At 48.2% G+C, this 27,309-nt stretch overlaps 1 protein-coding gene and 1 non-coding gene across 14 annotated transcripts in view; both read right to left on the bottom strand.

Moving 5' to 3' along the window:
* CHD2 (chromodomain helicase DNA binding protein 2) overlaps window positions 1–27,309 on the bottom strand; it is a 114,159-nt gene that overhangs the window by 58,287 nt on the left and 28,563 nt on the right. For 5 of the 13 annotated variants that reach the window (XR_016218655.1, XR_016218656.1, XM_070053481.2 and 2 more), the window contains 11 exons: window positions 22,151–22,291; window positions 19,777–19,910; window positions 18,359–18,584; window positions 17,028–17,128; window positions 15,463–15,507; window positions 15,123–15,301; window positions 12,441–12,565; window positions 11,609–11,825; window positions 9,853–9,942; window positions 8,874–9,064; window positions 912–1,100 (listed from right to left, as the gene is read on the bottom strand). Coding sequence is in view for 10 of the 13 variants with exons in the window: in XM_070053481.2 (XP_069909582.1) it covers window positions 912–1,100; window positions 8,874–9,064; window positions 9,853–9,942; window positions 11,609–11,825; window positions 12,441–12,565; window positions 15,123–15,301; window positions 15,463–15,507; window positions 17,028–17,128; window positions 18,359–18,584; window positions 19,777–19,910; window positions 22,151–22,291 (1,638 nt within the window). In the remaining 3 variants the exon portion in view is untranslated. Of the gene's footprint in view, window positions 1–911; window positions 1,101–8,873; window positions 9,065–9,852; window positions 9,943–11,608; window positions 11,826–12,440; window positions 12,566–15,122; window positions 15,302–15,462; window positions 15,508–17,027; window positions 17,129–18,358; window positions 18,585–19,776; window positions 19,911–22,150; window positions 22,292–23,848; window positions 23,957–27,309 lie in introns of all 13 variants that reach the window. The other 8 variants (XR_011380526.2, XM_051835173.3, XM_051835182.3 and 5 more) reach the window with 5 other exon arrangements.
* LOC127487977 (U6 spliceosomal RNA) lies at window positions 7,380–7,487 on the bottom strand. Its single transcript, XR_007915355.3, has one exon. It is a non-coding gene; the product is annotated as a U6 spliceosomal RNA (small nuclear RNA).

The following is a 27,309-nucleotide window of genomic DNA, read 5'->3' as shown; positions in this document are numbered from 1 at the left end:
TTATTTATTATTAAAGAGGCAGAGTGATAGAGAGAGAACAAGAAACTGAGAGATCTTGCATCTGCTGGCTGACTCCCCAGATGCCCACAACAGCGGGAGCTGCGTCAGGCTGAAGCCAGGAGCCTACAATGCACACAGGTGGCAAGGACCCCAGTGCTCGAGTTATCACTGCCTCCCAGGAGTAGAGCGGGGCCTAGACGCCAGGACGCCACTACGGGATCGGGCATGACAAGCAGCATCATGAACAGATAAAATAAGCCCGTTTATTTCAGAGGGACTAGCATGAAGAATGAACACATACTTCAAACTTATTCAGTGCAGCAAATTCTCACCCAAGTGGAAAAGCAATAACAAAGCTTTTTTTTTGTTATGACCACACATGAACTGCAGTTTAACTCTGTGATGTGGCTTCAGTGACAACCACCTGTTGGGCACTGCCTGAAATCTCCAATACCACATGGCGCCTGGCGGATGTTCCAGGGGCTGTCTGTGGCTGCCACGGTTAAGCTACCTAAGATCAGACCACTGGCAGGGATGGGTCCCCTTTAGTTCCGGACAGTGGACAGTGCGTGATCCCTATACTTTGCTTAAGGTGCCCCGTGCGTGGTCCACCCACGCCTGCGTGACCTTTTCTCTGATTGGCTCCCCTGCTGCGCATGTCCTCCGTAAGCTTTATAAGCCTGCACGCTTCCTCAACAGAGCGGCTCCTGCTTCCACAGAACTCACGGTGCTGGTGGTAAGTTCATCACCCGTCAACCTTACCCTTCCCGTTCGCCTTGCTGGGGAGTGTCTGCACTGGCCCCTGCTGGTCAGGGGCTAGCCTCGGACTCGAGACTCCCACAACCACCCACCTAAGGGCTTCACAGGGCCCACTCCGCGCTCCAGGCCCGGCCCGGCCAGGACCCACTCACTTGTAGTACTGCTTCTGCAGCGCCGACATCTCCACCCGCAGGATCTGCTCCACCTTGGCAGGGAGGGACTTCTCCACGTCCTTCTTGACCCTCCGCAGAAGGAACGGCTCCAGCACCTTATGAAGACTCTGGTAGCCATTCTCTCTCCCTTTGCCGTGGTCTTCCTCAAAATCTTCCCAGAACTCAAACCTAGGAATGGAACAGCACAGTGTTATTGGTTAAACACAAGGCAAGAGTGCTTTTACAACTTTCTTTTATAAGGGGAAAAAAAAACTGTGACATAAAGTCAATCTGTCCTATAAGACAAAATTTAACAATCACTAGCTCTTGAAACAAGAGAGAAGCAAAAACCAACTGAATGAATCCCATCATTTTTTTAAAAGATTTACTTTATTTATTTGAAAGAGTTACAGAGAAAGGCAGAGACAGAGACAGAAGCCTTCAATCTGCTGGTTCACTCCCAAATTGGCCGCAACGGCCAGAGCTGCGCCGATCCGAAGCCAGGAGCCAGGAGCTTCCTCTGGGTCTCCCACGTGGGTGCAGGGGCCCAAGGACTTGGGTCATCTTCTGCTGCTTTCCCAGGCCACGGCAGAGAGCTGGACTGGAAGACGAGCAGCCGGGACTAGAACCAGCGCCCATATGGGATGCCGGTGCTTCAGGCCAAGGCTTTAACCCGCTGCACCACAGTGCCGGCCCTCCATCAATTTCTATACTGAACAACAGTGGACTTCCAATTTTCACACCAGAGTTGGTGCTTATGAAATACCTCAGGGACCAGCACTGTGGCATAGCAGGTAATTCTCCGCCTGCAGTGCCGGCATCCCATAAGGGCACCAGTTCAACTCCCAGATGTTCCACTTCCGATCCAGCTCTCTGCTATGGCCTGGGAAAGCAGTAGAAGATGGTCCAAGCCCTTGGCCCCTGCACCCGTGTGGGAGACCCGGAGGAAGCTCCTGGCTCCTGGCGCAGCTCTGGCCGTTGCAGCCAGTTGGGGAGTGAACCAGTGGATGGAAGATCTCTCTCTCTGCCTCTCCTTCTCTCTCCGTGTAATGTGTAACTCTTTCAAATAAATAAATCTTTTTTTTTAAATAAATATTTCAGTAAATCATGCAATGATATATAATAAACAAGCCATGAAATGTTACACAGAAAATTAATCAGCTATCTTCTAATAAGCTGCTAAAATTCAGAGATAAAACTGGTGGCAGTATTATTACAGCTGTCACTGTTCAAAGGGAAATGTTCATGATAAAACATCCACACTGATCTTCAGTGCACTCCTTCATGAATCACGACAGTATGACCTTGGCCCAGGAAACAAGGTCAGTAAAAGTGATCCAACCTAATACTCACAGAACTTGAAGACACAAATTTCACCAATAAATTTAGAAACATGTCACTCAGATTAACTCAACCTAAAATCTAGATAAGTTTCTTTGTATAAATATTAATTCAACTATGTGTGATTCACTGAAGGATCTGCAGGAGAGACCGGAACGGGACCCGGCCTCTCTGTGATACCAGTGGCCCTTCTCAGCTGAGGCCAGGCTGGCAAACTGGCAGCTCAGAACCACAAAGGCTCAGCGTACACCTCTGGAAAGACGGCAGGCCTGAGACAGCACGGGCCAGCACTGCCAGGGACACGGCAGCTCAACCTGTCTGCTGTGGCTTCTGAGCTGACAACCAGGTACTGCTGGGTCAGTGAACATCAGCCTGAGTAACACCTGGTCACACCCAAAACCACCATCTCGGGGGTAGAGCTCTAAGTCACCATTCAAGTCTACAGCCTGAGAACCCTCAGGTGCACAACACTGTGTCACACTGCTAAGATATTAAGCAAATATTCCAAGAACACAAAATAAAATAAATGAGGAATGAAAATTAACAAGAGGATCCAAAGGAACAACATAAGCTCACAACCGCCTCCATGCTCGGGGGTCTAACCTCACACACAGATGTGCAAAGTCACTAAAATCAGGAGTTCACTGTGCCACACTATCTACTGAACACCAGCGAGACAAGTTCAAGACTACTGTGATTCATTTACCACATAATCAACTAAAACCTTAACAGTCAAGCAAATGAAACATAAACTTCATTTCCGAGATCTCTATCTTCCTATTTTGGGCCGAGAAACATACGCAGCTGCCTACTACAGCCATACGATACTGAAGGAGTTCTCAGAGACATCACTTCTTTCATACACAAACTCAGATCCACAGCACCCACTGCTTGTGCGCTGTCCCTTGCTGCTTTTGGTCTACGCATCAGAGTAGTTGTGACAAAGACCCTAGAGCTTACGGTCCTCAAATACTGATTACAGAGCCTGTAAGTGTGCTGTCCCTGACAAGAGACAATTATTCACTTAAAATACCACACACATAGAAATTGTAGGGTCACAGTGGTGACAATACCCCTGCTATCAACTTCTGTACTTAATACTTCCTCTCATGAAAGCAGAAACAATTCTGATTTTTAAAAATTTCCAGACGTTAAGATTTTACAAAAGCTGAAAGTTACTCTAGTGATGAACAACAGCCAGAAAATTAAATCAAAGCGGCTAAAATGGTATGCTGAGAGTTATATCATAAAAATGTGAAAGGGAAAGTGCAAAAACTGGCCAAACAGCAGAAGACAAAGTGAAAAACAAAGTCACTTCTAAGAGGCAAGATCTCTGCGCTATGAGCTAAACAGACTCTCGCTGCGGGGTGGAAACACGAGCCGCACACAGCTGGCCCTCTGACCGCGTCTGCCGGCTACACCACAGCCCCACGTCTACAACAGTAGGCTGGTCTCCACACACTCCCAGCGGGCCACACTCAAGCAAGGCGCGCAGGCAGCTAGGCCAGGGAAGCAGCTGCACTTCAGCTGGTGAGGAGGACTAGCCCGGAACACCTGAGCAGCAAGGCTCAAAAGCGACCTGAGCAAACCACTGCTCTTCTCCACAGGGCCACCTCTTTAGTGCGCATCTCTTCAGCAGCTCTGCAGTCGTAAGGCACCAAGGGAACTGCTGCCAAGTACCCCGGAGGGTACAGCAAGCTCCGGCAGAAAGCCGGTAAATGTCCACTCTAACTGATGGCTTCCTTTTTATTTATACATCTTTATGAAAAACAACAATTTGCATAACAGCAGAAAAAGCCTAATGATACCATTTAGGAGCCCAAATCCTGTAGGCCACTTCAGCAGCCAGGTATAAAAAGTAAACCCTAGGTGCTCCCTGGGGGAAACTGTACACATTTTTTTTCAGATGTTCTCAACGCGTCTCACAATTCGTATGCACAGGATGCCTTCATCGGTCTCCATGGTGCTGTGAAGGATTTTTCTCTAGGGACCTGAAGTTCAAAGGCCATCATCTGTCATGACAGAACTCTCACTTAAAACCATGTCAGATGGGACACACTTCTATCAGCTAAGCCAGCACATACGGATTTGCAGTATGAGGCTAATACTCCCAGTGTTATCAAAAAGATCAAGGAACAGTAACAGTAAGAACTGTGAAGTAATATATATAAAAACTCTCTTACCCACTTCAGAAAACAAAAATTAACAGTTACCAGAACCTCTATTATTTCTAAATGCCCACACCTTATCTGTTTTACAGCACGTATTTCACTGAAAACCACACTAGCTCATGCTAGTGTGTGAAGACTACAATACCCACTGCAGCACATCTGAGAGAGGGGCAGAGGGGGAGGGGCACAGAAGGACCGAGGTGAGCAGCTAGTACCACAGACGGCAGCAGTGAGACAGGATACGGAGGTTCCACCGTGACAGACACCAGAGTCACTGCACAGCCAGACAGCAGTGAGACAGGACACGGAGGTTCCACCGTGACAGACACCAGAGTCACTGCACAGACGGCAGCAGTGAGACAGGACACGGAGGTTCCACCGTGACAGACACCAGAGTCACTGCACAGCCAGACAGCAGTGAGACAGGACACGGAGGTTCCACCGTGACAGACACCAGAGTCACTGCACAGCCAGACAGCAGTGAGACAGGACACGGAGGTTCCACCGTGACAGACACCAGAGTCACTGCACAGCCAGACAGCAGTGAGACAGGACACGGAGGTTCCACCGTGACAGACACCAGAGTCACTGCACAGACGGCAGCAGTGAGACAGGACACGGAGGTTCCACCGTGACAGACACCAGAGTCACTGCACAGACAGAAATGCCAGGAGACATTTTATCTGACAAAGGTGCTATAGGTATGTGGTGTATAGAGGCCGACGATGATGCTGTTCCTCTTCCAAGGCCAAGGTCAGCTCCCCAAAAAGGAATCACCCAGCCTAACGGTGAGAAACACTGCTGTAAAAGAGCAGGAAGGGTGCTTCCTGTCCCAGAAGCACGAAAGAGCACCCCCAACAAAAAGGAAAACCAAGCCAAGCCTGTTCTGTCTCCGGGACAGCAGCACAGCTAGCACGTGCAGCTCCTCTACCCACCTTCTTCTTTTTTTAAGATTTATTCATTTATTTGAAAGGCAGTTACAGAGAGGCAGAGGCAGAAAGAGAGGGCTGGAGCCAGGAGCTGGGAAAGTGAGTCCAGGTCTCCCACTCACATGGGTGACAGGGCCCCAAACACACGAACTGTCCACTGCTCCTCCTGAGATGTGCTCTGGTAGGATCCAGCGATCGGGAGCTGCAGCTGAGACTTAAACCCAGGCTCTTACTGTGCGATGTGGGCACTTTTAACCGGCACCTCAACTGCCGGGCCAAATACCCACACCAAGTCTTTTAAATTTTTAGCTGTAGTTGTTGATTGACGCCACTACAGGTGGCAGCTTAACCTATGCCACAGTGCTGGCCACTTAGAGCACGTTTTAAAAGAAACAAAGAGCGGCTGGCACTGTCATCGCTGGCAATGCCAGCATACCGTATCAGAGAGCCAGGTCAAGCTCCACTGCCCCACTTCCAGTCCCGCTCCCTGCTAAGGCGCCTGACCTGGCAGGGGAGCAGAAGGCAGCCCCTGCACCCACGAGGGAGACCTAGACAAAGTCCCTGCTCAGACCTGGCTGCTACAGGGACCCGGGGAGTGAACTAAGGGGATGGAAGACCAGTCTCTCACCTGATCACTCTCACTCTCTGTCATTGTGCCTTTCACATAAATGAATACTTAAGAAAAAAAAGCCTTTTCCTAAAACAATTCAATTTTTAAAAATAGCAAAAGATGAGAACAGACACTGCACCAAAGACATACAAATAGCTAACGCCCACATGGAAGGATGCTCGACAGCACAGGCAGCACAGAAATCCGCGTTTCAGCCAGTGAGAGGCACAACCCCAGCAGGCCAGAATCAGAGAGACTGACACTAACCTAACACATGACCACACAGAGACCAGAACTTTCAACCAATTCTGGAAAAGATATTCAAGGCTAGTCACTGGAAAACAGCATGCCAGTTTCTAAAATGCCCAACAGAAACTCTCGAAACACCATCCTAAGTATCTAAGAGAAACAAAAACGAGCATCCACGGGAAGACACAGCAGCCCAGGCTGAACGTGGGAACTGGACATCCGCTTCTTGGACCACCCTATTCCGCATCACAGTGCCCGGGATCTGTCAGCAGCTCTACTTCCAATTCAGCTGCCGGTCAGTGTGCACCCTGGTAGGCAGCAGTTGGTGGCTCATACAATGCTGTGGGTGCCTGCCCTCTACAACAGAGACCTGGACTGAGTTCCAAGCTCCTGACTTTGGCCTGGCCCAATAAAAGTGAACTACTGATCATTCCTATGACATGGATAAGTCTCAAAAACATTATGCCAAGTCAAAGACACCAAAAACAGGCCAGCGCCGTGGCTCACTGGGTTCTAGTCCCGGTTGGGGCACCGGATTCTGTCCCGGTTGCCCCTCTTCCAGGCCAGCTCTCTGCTGTGGTCCGGGAGTGCAGTGGAGGATGGCCCAGGTGCTTGGGCCCTGCACCCCATGGGAGACCAGGAGAAGCACCTGGCTCCTGCCATCGGATCAGCGCGGTGCACCGGCCATAGCAGCCATTTGGGGAGTGAACCAACGGAAAGAAGACCTTTCTCTCTGTCTCTCTCACTGTCTAACTCTGCCTGTCAAAAAAAAAAAAAAAAAAAAAAAAGACACCAAAAACAGAAAATCCCACATGAGGATTCTACTTACACAGAATTTCTAGAAAAGGTAAGCCTCTGAGACAAAAGCTAACACAGTGATGGCCTAAGGCAGAAGCAGAAGCAGAGAAGGGACTTCCTGAGGCGAGAAGAAAGTTGTGACAGCTGCACTGTAGTGATGGCTGCACAACTGCATAAATTTACTTAGAAATAGTGAGGACGGCGGCATATAAACCATATCTCTATAAAGTTGTTAGGACACGGCACAAAGGCACCGCGCGTGAGCAGAGGGCCCTGCTCAGCGTGCGGCACAGGGCGGCTTCTCAAGCTTTCTTCTCGTGGGAGCACTCACTCTCCACAGGCGCAGCTTCTCCACCCACGAACGTGAGAAAAGGAAAGGGAACTGCGGGCACCCCATGCAGCGTGTGTCTTCCTTCAGCAGGGGCCATGCTCATCTTTCCTGTAGCGTTCCAATTTTAATGCACAAAGCAAGCACTTTAATTTTTTCTGAAATAAGGGAAAAAAGACTGGCACATTTACTTGTGAAGTGGTCGCCTGTTTGCCGTGTACTGTTTGCCAGGAGCTATCCTAGACAACATGGACCAGCGGTGAACACAGCGAACAGAGCCCTGGTCACTTTCACACGTGTACTTCAATAACACGAGATAAATGAGGAAACCAACAGACAACAGAAGGGCTACACACAAAACAACGCGGGGCGGGGGTGACGAGTCCGTCCAGGCAGTCAGAGGAGACTTCTAAAAGGAGCTGGTCACGTAGGCTGAAGCAAAAATTAAGGTAGCTGGCCATGGGAAGAAGTGAGAAGGAGCATTCCAGACAGAGCAGAAATGGTCTGGCATGCCTGCCGCCGACCAGCAGGCTGAGGCGCAGTGAGTGACAGACAAGGCGGCGTGAGAGGAGTCAGAAGACTGCAGGGGCAGACTGCACAGGCTCTCTCCTGCTGGAGAAGTGAGTTTGAATCCATTCCAGATACCACCAAACACTGGTGATAACTTTAATTCAATGAAAAGTGCCTGGGGATGGTGCTATGGCATAGCGGGTAAAGCCGCCACCTGCACTGCAGGCATCCCATACAGGTGCTGGTTCGATTCCTGGCTGCTCCACTTCCTATCCAGCTCTCTACTATGACCTGGGAAAGCAGTAGAAGATGACCCAAGTCCTTGGGCCCCTGCACTCACGTGGGAGACCCGGAAGAAGCTTCTGGCTCCTGGCTTCGGATCAGTGCAGCTCCGGCCATTGCAGCCATCTGGGGAGTGAATCAGCCGACAGAAGACCTCTCTCTCTTTCTTCCTCCCTCTCTCTCTCTCTCTGCCTCTCCTTCTCTCTGTGTAACTATGACTTTCAAATAAATAAATAAATCTTTAAAAAAGAAGAAGAGTGGCTACCATTTGTCCCATATGAATCTCTTCCATGAAGACACTGCACGGTTCTCTAGTAACGCAGAGACTCGGGTAAGACCTGAAGCAGGAGCCTCTATTGTCAACTCTGGGGGTACTTTAAGTGCTTATCAGATCGTATGCCTCGTATTACTTCAATTTCCAGTGTACTGATTGCCTCATACAGTGAGAAGGCTTAGTGTTTCCTATTTAACAATTATTTCCCAAATGCGTTAACCAACACAAACTTGCAATAGTTATGCGTCCCCCTCAGCAGGCCAATTGTCTGTGCCTCCTATCATTTACTACGGAGCAGGTTACTGCTGCTGTTCCTGCCTGTGTGATGCTGTGCTTCCCCACACCATGCCATCTGTTGTCCCTAAGGTCTGGTAAAAAAGGTAAAAAAAAAAAAAAAAAAAGGTAAAAAAAAAAAGACATCGCATTGCAGACATTCCAGCATCTTTTGAAACACACAGGAAGGAGCTTACTTCTCCGGCATAATAAAGTGCAGCAAGGACCAGAGCTCTTTGAGAGAATTCTGAAGAGGGGTCCCCGTGATCAGGAGCCTATGGTTGGACTTGAAATCAATCAGAGTTTTATACAACAAAGAGTCATCATTCTTCAACCGATGGGCTTCATCCACTCCCAGAAAGGCCCAGTTAATACTGCCCAGCACAGTCTAAAGTAAAAACAAAAAGAACGAGCCACCAAGTCAGAAGGGAACCCAAAAGTGATTCAAGTATTAATTATCTCTGCACAAATACCATCACAAAGGTGTACACAGACATTCATTCTTCACCGAATTAAAATATATCAGGACTCTTCTGTTTGTGGCGTTAGCTGCCAGACTGGAGTCTACTCAGAGTAGCGTGTGATAATCTAGGTGTGTGAGGTATTCCTGTGTACCTCTCAACAAGAACACAAAACTGGTGTGCTGAGCAAAACAAGACAAAAGTCACATGACGCTGTGCCTCTCTGGTCTCTTCTACCCGACCCCTGAAGCGCACAGCACCTCGGGCTGCCACCCTGAACTTGTCCCTGCACCACCTGCAGGCTCTCCCTACTGCCCTAGCAAACGCACCAAGCAGACGCTGAAGGCAGTCTCCTTCCAGAGACCGTCTCCAGCATCTGTTCTGGAGAAACGCCTCCACGGCAATGTGACAGGAAAGGCCTGGCAGGACGTCCGAGCCCAGTGTCTACGGACCGAGCTCAATCCCAGGCACGTTACTGGCCACAGGATCTGCTTTCTCCTCGGTTCAATTGGACAAGGCAACAGGGCACCATCAACATAAGACTCCATTTTCCATTTAAACCTTAGTATTCCTTGAGGAAATGTGTCTGCTCATTCATTTGCTTGCTTTTCTAAACAAAGCAAGAAAAATAGCATGGCAAGCAGGAGGCACAGACCCTATCATCTAGACAAGTCACACCGGGCAAAACCCAGCCTTTTAGTGACCGATTACACACCTTATCTTTTAACAGGATCTCGTATGTTGTTATGAGTGCGTTGAACTTCAGCCTTTTAGACTGGGAATGAATCCACTCATATTCACGTATCTACAAGAGAAAATGGTGATTAAGACACAATTTCTACATCTACCATTCTGCATCACACAAGTCTTCTGAGAGACACAAGAGACATGCCAAATACAACATAAATCTGATTAGAACATAATGAATACCTGACACGTTCTAAACTGACCCACGTAACCACAGTCCAGAGTAGTAAGAGTCAGAATTAAAATATCAATTAATTAGCACCAAAAACTTTACTGCTGGAATTCAAAGAAACTGCCCATCCCCAAACCTCCCGACACAGCTGACCAAGAAAATACATTTTGTCAGCAGTTGAAGCCTGGTGACTTGAGCTACACTAGGGATCTCTTAAATTCCCTTGACCTCTAGTTGGATATGTCAACACTGTTATCTACAAGTAAAACAAGTTCCAATTTCTGACTCGGGACTTTCCTCCATCGTAGCCAAGAGCAGAGAGGTGTGTCCACCAAGAAGCAGAAGGGAGGCCTCCAGGTGAACACGCAGGATGCCTGGAGACAACCTCGGCGTGAAGGAGCAGAGGGACAGGCCCTCGGCAAGCCCCGCGGCTCCTGGGAGCTCCTGAGTTTGGCTGTCAAGTGAGGAGCCTGAAACAGGACGGGACCCTGCAGGTCACCAGCAAGTGGGGACGACGCAGGGGGCTCCCAGGCCTCAGGCTGCAGCTCGCCTCCTCCTGCCTTCACCTCTGCAAGCACCGCACACAGCTATTTTTGCTATTTTTGCATAATCTGGAAATTCTTTTTTTCTTTTGTAATTGGGAACAAATGAATTAACAAAGCTAAGAACTATGATATAATTAGAAACCCAAACTTAGGGGAACAAAATCTGCCAGGGTATAAGTTATAATTTTAGTGAAAGTATCTGATAAAAAAAATCAATCTGAATTAGCATGAAAATATTAAAACATAACTCGCAAAGGTTTAAGGACTCCTGATGGCTCGCTCTTCTTACAAGCAATCTCCCAGAAACAGTTTCCACAGGGAAGCTGTGCCCAGCGGCCACTTGCCACACGCTGGCAGGCCTGTGGGACTGTGACGCCGTCAACTCTGAAGACAAGCCTGAGGTTACAGGGAAGATGCACGAAGCACCCAACACAAGGCCTGCTCCAGAGCCGGCGCTTCACACAGTTACCGTTACCAAGAAAAGATCTGTCGAACAGAGACGAGCTTAAGTCGCTGTGTTCTAAATTCATGACAGCCAATTAAGACTGGTAACAGAAAAATACTTCTGTGGCCTGAAATGGTTGGGTTTGGTTCCTCTCTCCTAAGTTACACAACCTTACAGTTTTAAGAGGCGGGAAACAAAGTACAAGAAGTCACTTATTTTTAGTGATTTCTCTCTGTTCAAATAGCAGTAATATTAAAATTCTGTATGACATTAACTGCATCTTATAATCTTACAAAAAGTAGTCTTGGAAGTATAAAGGACAGAGAGAAGAAAAATGTGACACTGCAAACCAGCTAAGAAAGATCCCCATTCATGTGTTACTTTAAATAGTAAGCACAGCTATATTTTTGTCATCTATACATCTCCCAATACTAGGGGTACAGCACAGTGTTGGAATACTTAATTTATTAAAGATTTTACTAATAATTCTACTAAAAGCTTTAGGTCAATTTCCAAAATACATTCATAACAGATTCTATGCCAGTTTGTTTTGTTTACACACCGTATTTCTGCTCATCAGGTCACCTATGTAAACCACTACGTTAATCTCTGGTGCCCAGATTTCAAACTCTCTCTGCCATGAGGTGAGGGTGGATAAAGGGACGACTATAAGAAAGGGGCCATACAGCTGGTGTTGGTGGAACAGGTAGGAGAGGAATGATATGGTCTGGATGGTCTTTCCCAGGCCCATTTCATCAGCAAGGATGACACTGTTACTTCTGCAGAAAGAAAAAAAAGACAAACAATCTTTAGTTCCCCGGAAAGCAGTCTGTGCAAACGCAGCAGTGACGCCAACGCTTCCCGGCAGCACGGAGCAGGCGAGGACAGAGAGCCACAGCAGCAGACTCACAGTGCTCCAGGCCAGGCCAGGCGAAGAGGCGCACACAGAGCCAGGCCAGCATCCTGACCCTGGCAACAGAGCAGGAGGCTCTGTAGAGCCGACTACAGACTAAACTGCTCTACACCAGCAGGAAAGGCGGTTACAGCTCTCCTGTCATGGAACGGAAACACACGCACAGATGACATTCTTTCTCTGTGTTCTGAAAACAACTCCTTCCATATTCACGATCTGGGCCAAGTACACTGCCACCCACATGACGATACAGGTCTCCGGGTGTGAAACATGAACCTCCAAATAACTAAATAAAGCTAAAAATACTCTTCACTTCAGATTAAAATGGTATTACACATACACAGACCCTCCTAGGATCTAATTTCTCAATCACATGATTTTTTTTTTATTTCTGTAACGCACAGTGGGAAACGTGTCTCTTTGCATCTATCAGTAAAGAAGCCAGGAAGTGCAGGCCGCCTCAGACACCTGCTCTACCCACTTGCACCAGGAATGCGCCAGCCAGTTGAGCCCTTCCAGCTGGTAATCCCGCAGCTCCAGATTTTCCCCTCCCAGATACGCAGGCTGCTTTTTCAAAGCCACAAATCGAGGTCTCTGCTTCAAGGCCTGAAAAAAAAAAAAAAAAAAACCAAAGCCCAGGTCTGATAAAGTTTTCTGCCTGCTTTGGTGTTAAACTGCCAGCCACAATTTCTGCACCAAAGCATAAAAATGTAAATTTCTTTAAAAAGTTTATTGATTTATTTTTTTGAAAGGCAGAGTTACAGACAGAGAAAGGTCTTCCATCCACTGGTTCACTCCTCAAATGGCCACAACAGCCAGCCAGGGCTGGGTTAGGCCGAAGCCAGGAGCTTCTTCCAGGCCCTGCATGTGGGTGCAGGGGCCCGAGTACCTGCTCATCTGCCGCTGCTTTCCCAGGCGCATCAGCAGGGAGCTGCCCGGGAAGCTGAGCAGCTGGGACCGTGTGCCAGCATCGCAGGTGGTGGCTTAATCTGCTGTGCCACACACTGGTCCCAAAATGTCAGCTTCACGGATGAATCAACACTGCTCCTCACCTCGTCCCTCACGGTCCATGGTCACAAAGCAGAGCTCCTCCGGAACTAACAGTTTGTTAACCTGCTCTTTCCTGAAGCAAGTCTGTGAAAGTCATTAAACAGCCGCCCCCTCCCGTGCGGCAGTGGGAGGCTCCCTGAGCACACCTCAAAAGGGCTGTGGCGGGCAGGCTTGGCGCAGGGGAAGCCCTGCCTGGACGCCCACTCCACACCCAGTGCCTGCGACGCCTCCAGCTCCAGCTCTTGCTGCAGCACCTGGGAGGCAGCAGGACACGGCCACACCCACGGCTCCTGCCACCCACGTGGGTGACCAACGTGGAGCTCCCGGCTTCAGTCTAGCCCAGGGATTTGGGAGGTGGACCAGAGGGCACAGAGGATACAAGAGCTCCCTACTGCCACTTACCTCTACCCCACTAAACGAAAAATTTATGGAAAATGGATTTTAAAAATAAGCTTATTCTGGTGCCAAAAAATGTTGAAGTCCCTACATACAAAAAATATGCAAAGAGTTCATGAAAAATGGAAACAACTTTTCATGGATTTCAATATTTTCACACTAAAGTATGTTTCAGTTCCATGTCCCCTTGTACTTTCACAAGCAGAATTATCCGGGAAGTCTGCTACAGCAGAGCCCCACCACAGAGATCTACAGATCCCGACACCTGCCTCCCTTGAGCCTCCAGGTGGAGGCGTTTGGTCCTAAAGAAAAGGTTGCAGCGTTCAGCTCCACAATTCTGGAGAATAAAATTTAGGTTCTGTGGCCAAGTAAGTTTGGTAAACAATGGAGCAACAAGTTTGACAAATTTCCATACTCATCAAAGTCCAACATACACATCTCTACAGGAGAAACTTACTCACAATGTGTCCCCAAAGTTATCTGGAGGCACAACTCCCTCTTCAGGGAGCATTTCTCGGATTAGTTCTCTACAGAGCCAATCAAGACCTCTGGTCTGAAGAGAACACTGGGTAGCTGTTGATGGTTCCCGCTCTCCTGGGTGAGGTCCCCCGACAATGAGGAGTGGGATTCCTCAAGACCATCCTCAAAAACACAGCCAGCATCCACTCCTGCCACGTCGGCCCTTGAGGGTCCCCACCCTCACCACTGCTATCCTTGCCCTCAGGCTAACTCCTCGCGCGTGGGCTGTGGGCCGCTGGCCTTCAATGATCACTTACTCCAGAGACTCCTAGGCCCGCCAGCAGAGGAAGCTTCCTTTGTAAACAAAATATCACTTCCACTCTGGTGCTCCACTTCACAGGGTGCTGACACCCAGGGGACACGGTCAAAACAGCCTGCATTTCCACCTAAATGAGGGAACCAACAGCATCTCCCTCTAACCCTGGTCTATAGGGGGTCTGCCGCACCACGCAGGCTTTCTCTTGACACTGTTTGTGGAAGGCAACACTCCTAGGCCTCCTCTTCCCTGCAGCCAGCACCAACCATTCTTAAGGGCCAGGAGCAGTTTAGGCACTACCACCTCCCGTCAAACCCGTCCAAGTACCACCTCGGTGCTCCGTGACTTCTACCTCTGTACGTCTCCGGCCACCTGCTCTCCGTCCATTCATCTGACACTGGCTCTCACAGACGATAACATGAAGGCCAACTTCTCACAGAAAAAGACCCACACCCATGTCACACATATACTTTCAGTACTTCAGGACCCCAATCCACCATGTTCCAATTGAAATAAATTCCAAAGAAAGAAAATGATCCATATAGGGAATCTAACAAATAAAAAAGCTGATACACTCAGTATCTAATGGAAAATTCAGAAACAGCAGCCTTTCTTGTCACCTCTAATCCTCCCAGGTATTCTCCATACCTCTACGCCAGTGGACTGTACATGGAGGAGTCGGCAGAGCCGCTCTGCTACTCCCCTCTCCTTGCGCCTTATTTGTAATCACATCCAGGTCACACTCTTTCACTTCGTCCACTTTGCTAGTATCTTCCCTTCCAAATGCCTATGTGACCAACCTTTCCCTTCCAAATGCCTATGTGACCAACCTTTCCCTTCCAAATGCCTATGTGACCAACCTTTCCCTTCCAAATGCCTATGTGACCAAACCTTATCAGTACATCTTCCCACTGGAAAAGCAGAAGTCGGCAATCACCGCACCTTGCACTCTCTCGCTGGGATGGTTTTCGAGTTGTTCCGACTGTGAAAGCTGTCAATGCAGCTCTGGAACTTCTCTCCGATCAGGGCTTCGTCTTCCCAGCTACACTCTGAATAGGGCAGTCCCATCCACTTGCACAGATACTCAGGTTCATTCGAAGGTGCCGGCTTGCGACTGTGAGCTATTTCACATATAAAAATTCACACATCAGCAACTGTCAACCAGAGGTGTGAAGGGAAATTCTCTTTTATGAGTGATCAACAAACATCAAGTGGCACAACGATAAATATTTTGCAAAAGCATGAACTGCTCTTAACATTATAAACAATTTCTTTTACTTACCTGGAAAATCAGTTTGACCCAATGTAGATTTACTTGTCTTCACAGCTAAACAAATGCAAAATTAAGACAGTAAAGTTATAACCATAATCATCAAAAAAAGAGATCTGGGGGTCTAGGTGTAAGAATATAAATACATTCAATGATCTCACATGTTATGAAACAAAACTCACCTCTGCTCACCTCCCTCTCAGAATGTCACACCATCTCTGTTCCCTTTTACAGCAAAACTCCCCCAAGACATTTAGACTCCCTCACCCCAATCCTCCATCAAACTGACCCCAGGGAGCACTGCACAGCCCTGCTCCAGGGTCCATGCCGCCAGCGCCACACCACTGCCTCAGCCGGGATCAGGCCCAGGTCCTCACCACCCCTCGCTAGCAGCACTTTCTCCTTTTCACCTCCGTCTCTTCTGACCTCTTTCAAACGTCCAGAAGCTAGAACATCCTCCCACTTCCTCTTCTCATGTGGAGACACTATTTCTGATGACCTCACTATATCTCAGGCTTTCTATACTATCTAAATTCCTAAATTTAATCTGCTGCCCAAATGAAGAGTTCTAAACTGCAGGCTCACGTGTGCTCCAGTTTCACAACATCCCACTTTGATGACAAGGACGTGCATCAAACTTCCAAACAGACCAAGCCCTCCCCTCATCCCAACACTCCCTGAATGGTACCTCTCTTCTCTGCTGTTGTTCAATCCAAACACCTTCACATCATTCTGACACCTCTTTCTCTCATTCCGCACACCCAAATTTACCAGCAAATCCTCAGATTTCCTTCAAAAAAAATCTAGGCATCGGTCTAATCTCCTAAAATAAAACTACAGGGGCAGGCACTGTGGTGCAGTCAGGCCACGCTGCCCCATGCGACACCTACATCCCACATCAAGTGCCCAGGACTGACTCCTGCCCCCACTTCCCTTCCAGCTTCCTGCTAATGTGCAGGTGATGGCCCAAGGATGTGAGTCCGTGCCACCCTCGTGGGAGACCATATGCTCCTGCCTCCTGGCTTCAACCTGGCCTACCTCTGCCTGCTGGGGGCATTCTGGGAGTGAACCAGTGCATGGAAGACCCCTCCCTCTTTCTCACTCTACCTTTCAAGTTAATTAATTAAAAAATAAAGTTATAGGGACCAGCACTGTGGTGTAGCAGGTGAAGCCACCGCCTGTGATGCCAGCCTCCCACATGGGTGTTAGCTGTGTCCCAGCTACGCCTCTTCTGGTCCAGCTCCCTGCTATGGCCTGGATAAAGCAGCAGAGGACGGCCCAAGCCCTTGGGCCCCTGCCGCCCACATGGGAGACCAGACGAAGCTCCTGCATCCAGGCTTTACCCTGGTCCAGCCTGGCTGTTACAGTCACGGGGGAGTGAACCAGTGGATGGAAGACCTCTTTCTCTCTGTCTCTCCCTCTCTGTAACTCTTGACTTTCAAATAAACAAATAAATATTTTTAAAAATATTTTTAAATAATAAACCAATAAATGCAGTTTTTATTTACATTTCTCCCAAAAGCAGATGCTTTATTCCTTGATTTCAAAGATGGCAAACATACGTTCTGTGTACTCACCGATTACTCTCTCCACTACTTGATACTGTTTATTCAACTCTGACGCCAGCTCCTGCTGACAATTGAAATATTCCACATCTTCGGGAGAAACCTTCCCTAACCTGGATCGATGACAGAGAGAAAAAGAACACGGTAATAGGATTCCAGGCACCCACACATCAGATAGCAGAAACCCCGAGGTAGGAAAGGAAGCGTATTTTTCACTCCCATTTGTCCTTCTAGTAACCTTCACTGTCAAAAGCCAGAGATTTTACAAAAGCACACATTTAGAAAACAGAGACCTTAGACTCGGGACATTCCAGTCACTCACCGTGCTGACAAAAACTAAAAATAACCACTTCATGTGACAAATCCACGCATCTTCCTGTGATAAATTCATTCATCTAAACAGATCAGGGCAATAAAACTGTCCTCCAGAATTAAAGGAAATCATACCTTGTCCCGGATGGGTACAGATTTAGGGGTGATTAAATACAGCAAATCGGAAAACCAGTTATGACTGGTAATATCAAAAATTTGGGAGAGGACAACAGCAGCAACATGAAATTAGATAATGCTACATTTCAGAGTGCTTCAAAGTTCTGTTTTAGAACCTCCCTCCCTACCTTAGGGGTACATATTTTTGTTTCTCGGTCCAAGGAAAAATATTTAACTTTCTAAAGCAGCACATTTTATGTAGAAGCAGACCTGAGTTGCAACCATCTATCTGTATCCCTGGCACAAAAACGTGACCATGCTCACTGACAGGCATTTCCTCCGACACCCTCGTCACTCGGCTTACGTCTGTGTGTGCTATAGCTCCACACACTTCTCACACGCAACCCAAAACACGCAAAGCTACAAGCAAACTGAAAGCACAACAGACGATCTCGGTTTTAGAAGTTAACACCTTCTTCACGTCATTTTTGCAGACTGTAAAACCAAGGTTAGCCTTAAATATATCACAACCCAGCCATCCCAGTCTAACCGTGACAAATAAACAACCAAGTGCTTAAAAGAATGGGCCCCAGATTCAGGCTGGCAGAATTCAAATTCTGGGTCCACATGCAGAGTTGTCCTGTGTCTCACTCTTCCATGTATAAAAGAGGGCTAAACACAGCCCAAATTTCACACTTTTACTGTTAAGATTACTATCATATAATATAAACTCTAAACTATAAACAAAAATACATAGCATCTTAAGGTCACAATTTAATAACACAGAATCGCGATAGCTCACATGATCAAGGAGAAATCAGAGATGCGAGAGAGCCATGCTCTCCAAGCATCATCTAAACACCTGCCCTTCCCCCCAGACCGCGAAGTCCCTGTGGCCGTGCTGGAGAACGTACCACTGTTGGATCTCGTCCTCTTTCTTCTTGAAGTTCTCCAGTTTTTTTAGGCCCTTCACTCTCTGTTGCTGCAAGGATTCTTCACTCTCCCAGGTGCTGTGGATGTAAGACCAACCCTTCCACTTGATGAGGTACTGGACTTCGCCTTCATCCTTCTCAGTATCAAAGTCACCACCAGGGTCTCCATTCGCTTCAACAGCATACACAGTAGTTGATGCTCCAGTGGCTGCAAAATAATTCAGTTAAACTTTCAGTTTTACTAAACCAAACACCACAAAGCTTCCCACGCAGACAACTGTCTAAGAGTCTCTTCCTGGATGAAACGCCGAAACACTCTGACTTGAAACAGAGAAACAACACAGGATGAAATGACCAATAATATCAAATATTTTCAAAATGTAAACCCAATTTTTCTACATTGACGCATATTCCAAAATTTGCAGATGAAATCAAAGAAATCCTCTGTACAAACACGATTTCAAAATGAAACAGAAACATCCTTTTGTATTGGTCCCTACTAACTTAGAATACAAATCCCTCTCTTGAGGAGTAAGAATAGAAAACCAAAATATCCTCCATGGGGCCGGCACTGTGGCATAGTGGGTAAAGGCACCACCTGCAATGCAGCCATCCCATATGGGCGCCAGTTCGAGTCCTGGCTGCTCCACTTCTGATCCAGCTCTCTGCTGTGGCCTGGGAAAGCAGTATTAGATGGCCCAACTCCTTGGGCCCCTGCAGCCACGTGGGAGACCCGAAGACGCTCCTGGCTCCTGGCTTCAGATCGGCACAGCTCTAGCCATTGAGGCCAATTGGGGAGTGAACCAGCAGGTAGAAGACCTCTCTCTCTTTGCCTCTCCTTTTCTCTCTGTATAAGCGCTGACTTTCAAATAAATAAATAAATCTTTAAAAAACAAAACAAAACCAAACAAAATATCCTCCACCCCCAACTTACCCACCCACCCACAGTTAACTCTCTTAACCTCAAGTAAAGCCAGGATAATAATAAGACAAAGGAAATGTTTTAAGTATTATTCTGATATTTCCTTCCTTCATGCAAAAGTTACTTTAAACCAACAAATTTATCTCATTGGCTAGTAAAAATTCTTTACCATTATCCTGATACGTATTTAACCAGTTTGACAGTTTCACAAAGAAACAATTAAAGGCAGATTTTCTCTATTACATCACTTCTTTACAAAACACTATCTTTCCCAGCTTAATTAATTTTAAAATCACAAAGACATACTGAACAAATTCCTTCTTCATCAGCCCTGAAACAGGAAGATGGGACAGAAAGATTTCTACATTTCACAAACAGAGGCGCACACTGAAATTCATCACATCACAGTTAAAAATACATAAAATCTGGGCCTTATTGAGCAAATATAAAAGGCAATTTGCCTCTCAAAGACACACACCTCCTTTCTTTCCCAGTCTGGAATCTAAGACCTTCTCAATAGTTTCGCTATTATCTTGCTGTTCATCAACTCCTTCTCCAGTCATTTCAATGAGATCATCTGAGTCGGTCTCAAAGTCGTCATCTTCTTTGTAACTGCAGGAGGAATAATGCTGAATAAATGAGAAACTAACTTTTCAGAATCAAACACCAAGATGTGCTGCCCACCACCAGGGTGAACCACAACGCGGTCCTACACGCTGTTTTCCGCATCAGCCATTCAAGGGGCTCAAGTTCATTTCTCTTCCCTTCTTGAAGTACGGATGCTTGTTCATGGAAACTGCAGCAAAGGTCACTCTCATTTCAAAATGATTTTTGTAAGCCAGACACAGAAAATCACACAGACGCTATTCTTTTTTTTTGTATCCAATCATTACCAATCATTAGTATATAAAACAGCGAAGCTGCCACGAAGAAAATGAAAGAAAATAATTGCCATTATCTCATCAGGCAAAAGGGACACAATATTTCTAAGACTAAATGTTTCAACCCCGTGAGCGTTTTGTCTCCCAGTCACAAGATTATGAACATCTTTACTGTTGAGAATTTGAACAAGGGTACCTTCCTGGCCGGCTCCGCAGCTCACTAGGCTAATCCTCCGCCTTGCGGCACCGGCACACCGGGTTCTGGTCCCGGTCGGGGCGCCAGATTCTGTCCCGGTTGCCCCTCTTCCAGGCCAGCTCTCTGCTGTGGCCAGGGAGTGCAGTGGAGGATGGCCCAAGTGCTTGGGCCCTGCACCCCATGGGAGACCAGGATAAGTACCTGGCTCCTGCCATCGGATCAGCGTGATGCGCCGGCCGCGGCGGCCATTGGAGGGTGAACCAACAGCAAAAGGAAGACCTTTCTCTCTGTCTCTCTCTCACTGTCCACTCTGCCTGTCAAAAAAAAAAAAAAAAAAAAAAACCAAAAAAGAAAACACAAAAAAAACAAGCGTACCTTCCTGATACTAAAATACTGAAATGGAACCTAATGCCATAATTAACAACAGACAGTTTGGAATCACCAAAGAAACACACAATCCCAGAAGCAGGATACTGAAGAAGGTGTGGCGCCGTGCACTGGTGTATTCAAGGCCTAATGCTAACCTAGGAACGACTACCCAATACCCTGGACAAGTTATCAGATTATCTTCAGGACTCAGTCCCACCATCGCTCACTAAGTCAACAGAAACCTGCATGCAGTCCACTGAAAGAACTGCAAGTCACTGATTTCTATAAACACCAATGTCTGTGTATTCTCTATTACTTTATTTTACTTCGTACTAACAGATCATATCCTATTAGTCAGCCTGATAAGATGATCATACCCACGTATCAATAAGGAAACTGAACCTGAGAAAAATTTGTGGGATTCAAAGAGCAATTAAGAGGTGAGAATAGGCCGGCGCTGTGGCTCACTAGGCTAATCCTCCGCCTTGCGGCGCCGGCACACTGGGTTCTAGTCCCGGTCGGGGCAGCGGATTCTGTCCCGGTTGCCCCTCTTCCAGGCCAGCTCTCTGCTGTGGCCAGGGAGTGCAGTGGAGGATGGCCCAAGTGCTTGGGCCCTGCACCCCATGGGAGACCAGGATAAGCACCTGGCTCCTGCCTTCGGATCAGCGTGGTTCACCGGCCGCAGCGCGCCGGCCGCGGCGGCCATTGGAGGGTAAACCAACAGCAATGGAAGACCTTTCTGTCTCTCTCTCTCACTGTCCACTCTGCCTGTCAAAAAAAAAAAAAAAAAAAGAGGTGAGAATAGGCCGGCGCCATGGCTCAATAGGCTAATCATCTGCCTGTGGCACCGGCACACCGGGTTCTGGTCCCGGTCGGGGCGCCAAATTCTGTCCCGGTTGCCCCTCTTCCAGGCCAGCTCTCTGCTGTGGCCCGGGAGGGCAGTGGAGGATGGCCCAAGTGCTTGGGCCCTGTACCTGCATGGGAGACCAGGAAAAAGCACCTGGCTCCTGGCTTCAGATCAGCGCGGTGCGCCGGCTGCAGCGCGCCAGCCGCAGTGGCCATTGGGGGCTGAACCAATGGAAAAGGAAGACTGACTCTCTCTCTCACCGTCCACTCTGTCTGTCAAAAGTAAAAAAATAAAAAAAAAGAGGTGAGAATAAACAGGCACCTGAAAGAATGTTCTAAGAAGTCACACCACCGAGACAAGCAGGCGTGAAGAGTCCTCGTGGGAACAGAGGCCGGAAGCGAGCCGCTGCCGCTCTTCCCACCCGCCCCTGGGCTCAGCATCACTGGACTCGGTTTCCAAAAGCAACTCTGAGACGTAGGTGATGCCACCCATCCACACTCACGCTAAGGGAGTGTAATGTCACACTAACAGCAGGGAGAAGCTCCAAGGTGTCACCTACCTAACGTTTTTAGCCGCTCTCCGACGAGTCTGCCTTTTGGGAGCTTCATCATCTTCATCATCATCATCAGAAGAATCCTGCTTTTTTCTCTTTCCCCGCTGAGTCTTAGTTTGCTTTTTAACACGAGGTTTGGGCACTGTTCTAAAATAAGGAGGAAAAAGTGGCAAAGTTTTTACTCAATCATTTGGTGTCTATTTCAAACAACTGTGCTACATAAGTAGGAGTCCCCTGGGGAAGGTTAAAAATGCATGTTCTTGGGTCGCACTCCCTGAAACCTGCACGTGGTTGATTCTGGCGCTGATCATCCCCAGTGTTCACGGGGAGACAGTGGAGGGTTCCCAGCTGGTCCTCACAATCCCCTACACAGAAGCACGTGAGCATCTTGTTGCGGATGCGTCTCTGCGTAAACAACTGGGAATGCACATCAAACTTAAAATAGGATGACTTCACTTACGGGAGTGAGTCCTGCAGATACACATTCATACAGAAATCAGATACTCACTGTAGTGCTACTTGCAGTAAGAAAAGGTTAGGAAAACTCTAAATGTTCACCAATGAGAACGAAACAGAATACTACGTGGTCATAACAAAGAAAAGGGGAGTTTTCTGCGTACTGATGGGAGAAGATTTCCAAGATCAACAGAGAAGGAGCCCCGCAGACTGAGACGCAGAGGACGCCACTGTCCGTGTGAGAGCCTGAAGGACGAGGAGCGACACGTAGCTTTCTACTGTGTGTCTAAGACACCTGGAGACGCCCCAGGAGCCTGGCCGTGCCACAGACCTGAGCAGATGGAGGAGCGGCTCTGCGACCTGCCACGCACCACCTGGACTGAGCGGCAGCCTGGGGGCTCACACAGGGGAAGCCTCAAACCTCCAGCAATGAGGAAAGGATGAAAGAAGCAGGAGGGAGATGCCAGAGTCTACTGGATCCTGGCCATCTCCTACACAGATTCTCTGCCTACTGTTACATGTAAGCTACAGGAACAGGGCAATGAGCAGGCACGTATGCTTCAGACCAGCCCAACACTTTTAAATTTAACAAGTAGTTCTTACAAAAAGAACCGACAAGCATACAGGGGGTTTCTTTTCAGAAGTGGGAGACGGGGGCCAGCTTTGCAGCACAGCAGGTAAAGCCACATGAGTGCTCATGTGTCCCAGCTGCTCCACCTCTGGTCCAGCCCCTGCCAGCGGCCTGGCAAAAGCAACGGAAGGTGGGCCCAAGTACAGACTTCTGCCACCCGCGTGGGAGACCTGGAGGAAACTCCTGATCCTAGTTTTGACTTGGCACAGCCCTGGCTGCTGTGGCCACCTGGGCAGTGAACCAGCAGATGGAAACACGTTCCCCCTCTCTCCCTCTCTCTCTCTTTCTTCCCTCTCTCTGTGTAACTCTTTCAAATAAATAAATGCATCTTTAAAAAATAAAAATGAAAGTGACAGACATGTTAACACCCCCATAACTAGTTGGCCATGAAGTGGAAACCATAGGATCCACTGAGACAGCTACACCCACACAAACACCCACAACGGATATAAACAAGGAGCCCGGTCATGCGAGCCCTTGCCGACAAGGAGGCCTGCCATGAAGCGAGCTGCAGACAACCAAACCCAGAATCGCTACACACAGCCCGGCAAGGCGCTCGGGCCGGCACCGCCTCGTCCTTCCCAAGCCCATCCAGGACTCCTAAGCACACAGTGCACCTTCTGGGCACAGGTCTTCTGGCTTTCACTTTTTTTTGCTCTGCTTCGCTCTCTGCACTGGTGCCTTGCTCCCGTTCATCTTCTGAGGGCTCCCGTTTCCATTTTTCTCTGCGATCAAAAGCAAAATAAAATAATTTTTTTTCTTGAAAAACTCTTCAAGCTAAACAATGACAAAACCAACTTCAATCTGATCCAAAAGGCAGAACATGCATGTCCTAGATAATATGCTAAAAGAGATTTATTATAGCTCCATTTATTAAATTTTGGTTGTGATCTTTCCTAAACTATACAGTGTCTACTCCCATGTTACCTCTGTTAACAAAAATTAGTGAAACTGGAAACTGCAGGTGTATTTTTAAACCACTGGTTCTCGAGGAGAAAGACTGCTAGATTCTCCTGGTCTATTTTATGCCCCCCCTCACTGACAAGATACAAGCCATAACAGATTCTAGATCAGCACCCAACATTAACTGGCATCAGCACCGCCCACGGGGCACAGTCAGAGTCTCAAACATGACCTAAATATTTGAATTTTAACAAATTCACAGATGATGCTGACACTGGGCTAGAAGTTCTGTGAGAAGATCACACGTTACTCTTTAGGCTGTATCCAAGAAAAACAGCTACTAAAATCATTTTTCAATGATAAACCCACTACCTAAATAATCTACTCAGCTAAAGAAGTGGTTTTTAGAAAAGGTAGATCTGCTCCCTGAATCTCAGAAGGCTGGGAAGAGCCATAACCTACATACCCTGCTACCCACATAACCTACATACCCTGCTACCCACATAACCTACATACCCTGCTACCCACATAACCTACATACCCTGCTACACACATAACCTACATACCCTGCTACACACATAACCTACATACCCTGCTACACACATAACCTACATACCCTGCTACACACATAACCTACATACCCTGCTACACACATAACCTACATACCCTGCTACCCACATAACCTACATACCCTGCTACCCACATAACCTACATACCCTGCTACACACATAACCTACATACCCTGCTACACACATAACCTACATACCCTGCTACTCACATAACCTACATACCCTGCTACACACATAACCTACATACCCTGCTACACACATAACCTACATACCCTGCTACACACATAACCTACATATCCTACTACCCAGCTACTTGTAGTTTACTTGAAGACCAAACAAGACACCACAGGGACCTGCAGGGAAGAAGGAACAAGGAAGAGCTACAGGGCATGGAACACTCAATAAACCCAGCAGGCAAGTGCCCAAGGTTTCTCTGAAGACAAAACAATGATCACATTGCCTGTTAGTGCATTTAGGGAAAAGAAGTCATGCTAAAGATACCTGTTGGCAGAACTGCAAAATCCAATCAATACTCTCCTTGGGTAATGGGTCAAAGTAATCATGAGAGCTTGTTACAGAAGGTGGTTGGGCAGTGTTGTGCTGCAGCAGGTTAAGCCACCATCTGCAGTGCCAGCATCCCATATGGGCACATGTTCGACTCCCTGCTGCTCCACGTCAAGTCCAGCTCCCTGCTAATGCTCCGGGGAAAGCAGCAGAAATGACCCAAGTGCTTGGGCCCCGAACCCATGAGGGAAACCCATAAGAAACTCCCGGCTCGGCCTGACCCTGCCCCAACCATTGCAGCCATTTGGGAAGTGAATCAGCAGATGAAAGACTTCTCTCTCTGCCTCTCCCTCCGCCTTTCAAATAAATAAATAAATCTTAAGAGAGAGAGAGAGAGAGAGAGAGAGGGAGGGAGGGAGGGAGGCACAGCACATTGCCTGGCAAATGGAGGATTCCTTCCTCAAACAATGGATCAATCAAGGAACGGTCTCCTCAGCTCACCGGTCAGGCAGACACAGGGCTTTCCAAAGCTGATCGGAAGACAGCAAGGCCTGCTAGTACTGCCTGACAGTCTCTCCTGAACGAAGACCTCTCGCATCTCCCCAGCACCAGGCACCTGCTTCCCTAGAGCCGAGGAAATGTCTGCTGAAGAATCCAAGATGATCGCCAGGTGCGGAGGTAGAAGATTTCTCCAGCTACTGGGAGAATGGGGCGTGGTCTGCAGTATCTCTTCGAGTAAGTCCAGAAGCAGCTCACACCAACAAGCTGGAAACCAACCTTGAAAGCCCACAAACAAATGAGACCCAAGAAGAGCAGTGCCGTGAGAAAGGTCCACAGGCAAGCAGCAGGTCTAATCACCAGCCCCTCAGGAGCTGAGATCCAAACCAGGCCCACCAAAGAGGCCCACTTCCGCAAGCACAGGAGGCAAACAGAAGCAGACACAGGGAAACCGATGTTAAGCCTAGAGTTTTCCAATTAAAGATTTACAGACAACCAGGAAGACTCAGAATCTCAACATGAGCCGGTCTGAGGCCCAGTGAGAATGGGTTGTGGGCCAGAGAGGGAGACGGGGGAGAGACAGACGGAGAGAGACAGAGAGAGAGAAACACAGATGGAGAGACAGAGAGACTAAATGTGTGGTGTGTGTGTGCACGTGCAAAGCTGCTCTACTTCTGATCCAGTTCCCGGCTTATGCACCTGGGAAAGCCGCAGAACATGGCCCAAGTAGGTGGGCCCTGCACCCATGGGAGACACCAGGATGAAGCTTCTGGCTTCCCCCCTGCCCAACCCCAGCTACGGCCCCAATTTGGGGAGTAAACCAGCCAACAGAAGATCTCTATTTCTCCAACTGTCTCTGTAGCTCTGCCTTTCAAACAAATACATAAATCTGTTCTGAAGGTACGTATTTTTCTCCAAGATTTTAAGAATCAGGGGAAAAATAACAAGATTTAGCCAGTGAGGCCCCAAGGCAATGTAAACTGACATGGAAAAGTCAGAATGAAGGTGAACTGGGTGTACTTTTTTTTTTTTTTTTTTTTTTTTTTACAGGCAGAGTGGACAGTGAGAGAGAGAGAGACAGAGAGTAAGGTCTTCCTTTGCCGTTGGTTCACCATCCAATGGCCGCCGCGGCCAGCGCGCTGCGGCCGGCACACCGCGCTGATCCGATGGCAGGAGCCAGGTGCTTCTCCTGGTCTCCCATGGGGTGCAGGGCCCAAGCACCTGGGCCATCCTCCACTGCACTCCCTGGCCACAGCAGAGAGCTGGCCTGGAAGAGGGGCAACCGGGACAGAATCCGGCGCCCCGACCGGGACTAGAACCCGGTGTGCCGGCGCCGCAAGGCGGAGGATTATCCTAGTGAGCTGCGGCGCCGGCCTGGGTGTACTTTTTTCCTTCATTGGGAAAGGGTGGTGAGAGGAATGCTTGTCCTGAGACAGCCAAGTTGAAGCAACAGTGACGCGACAATGAACAAAGCCACTCTTCCCCAGAAGGGGCCCGAGCCTCAGACAAGAGTGACCAGGGTCTACTGCTCACATCTCCAGGAGCCTAACGGCCGAAAACGACCTCTGTTTTCCTCCACACATGAGCAGGTACATCCGGGAAAG

Source organism: Oryctolagus cuniculus, chromosome 12 (genome assembly GCF_051225735.1).
Source record: "Oryctolagus cuniculus isolate XC-2025 breed Fujian yellow rabbit chromosome 12, ASM5122573v1, whole genome shotgun sequence".
Taxonomy (NCBI): Eukaryota; Metazoa; Chordata; class Mammalia; order Lagomorpha; family Leporidae; genus Oryctolagus; species Oryctolagus cuniculus.
The sequence above is the reverse complement of the archived record's forward strand: the minus strand, read 5'-3'. Positions and strand labels throughout refer to the sequence as shown.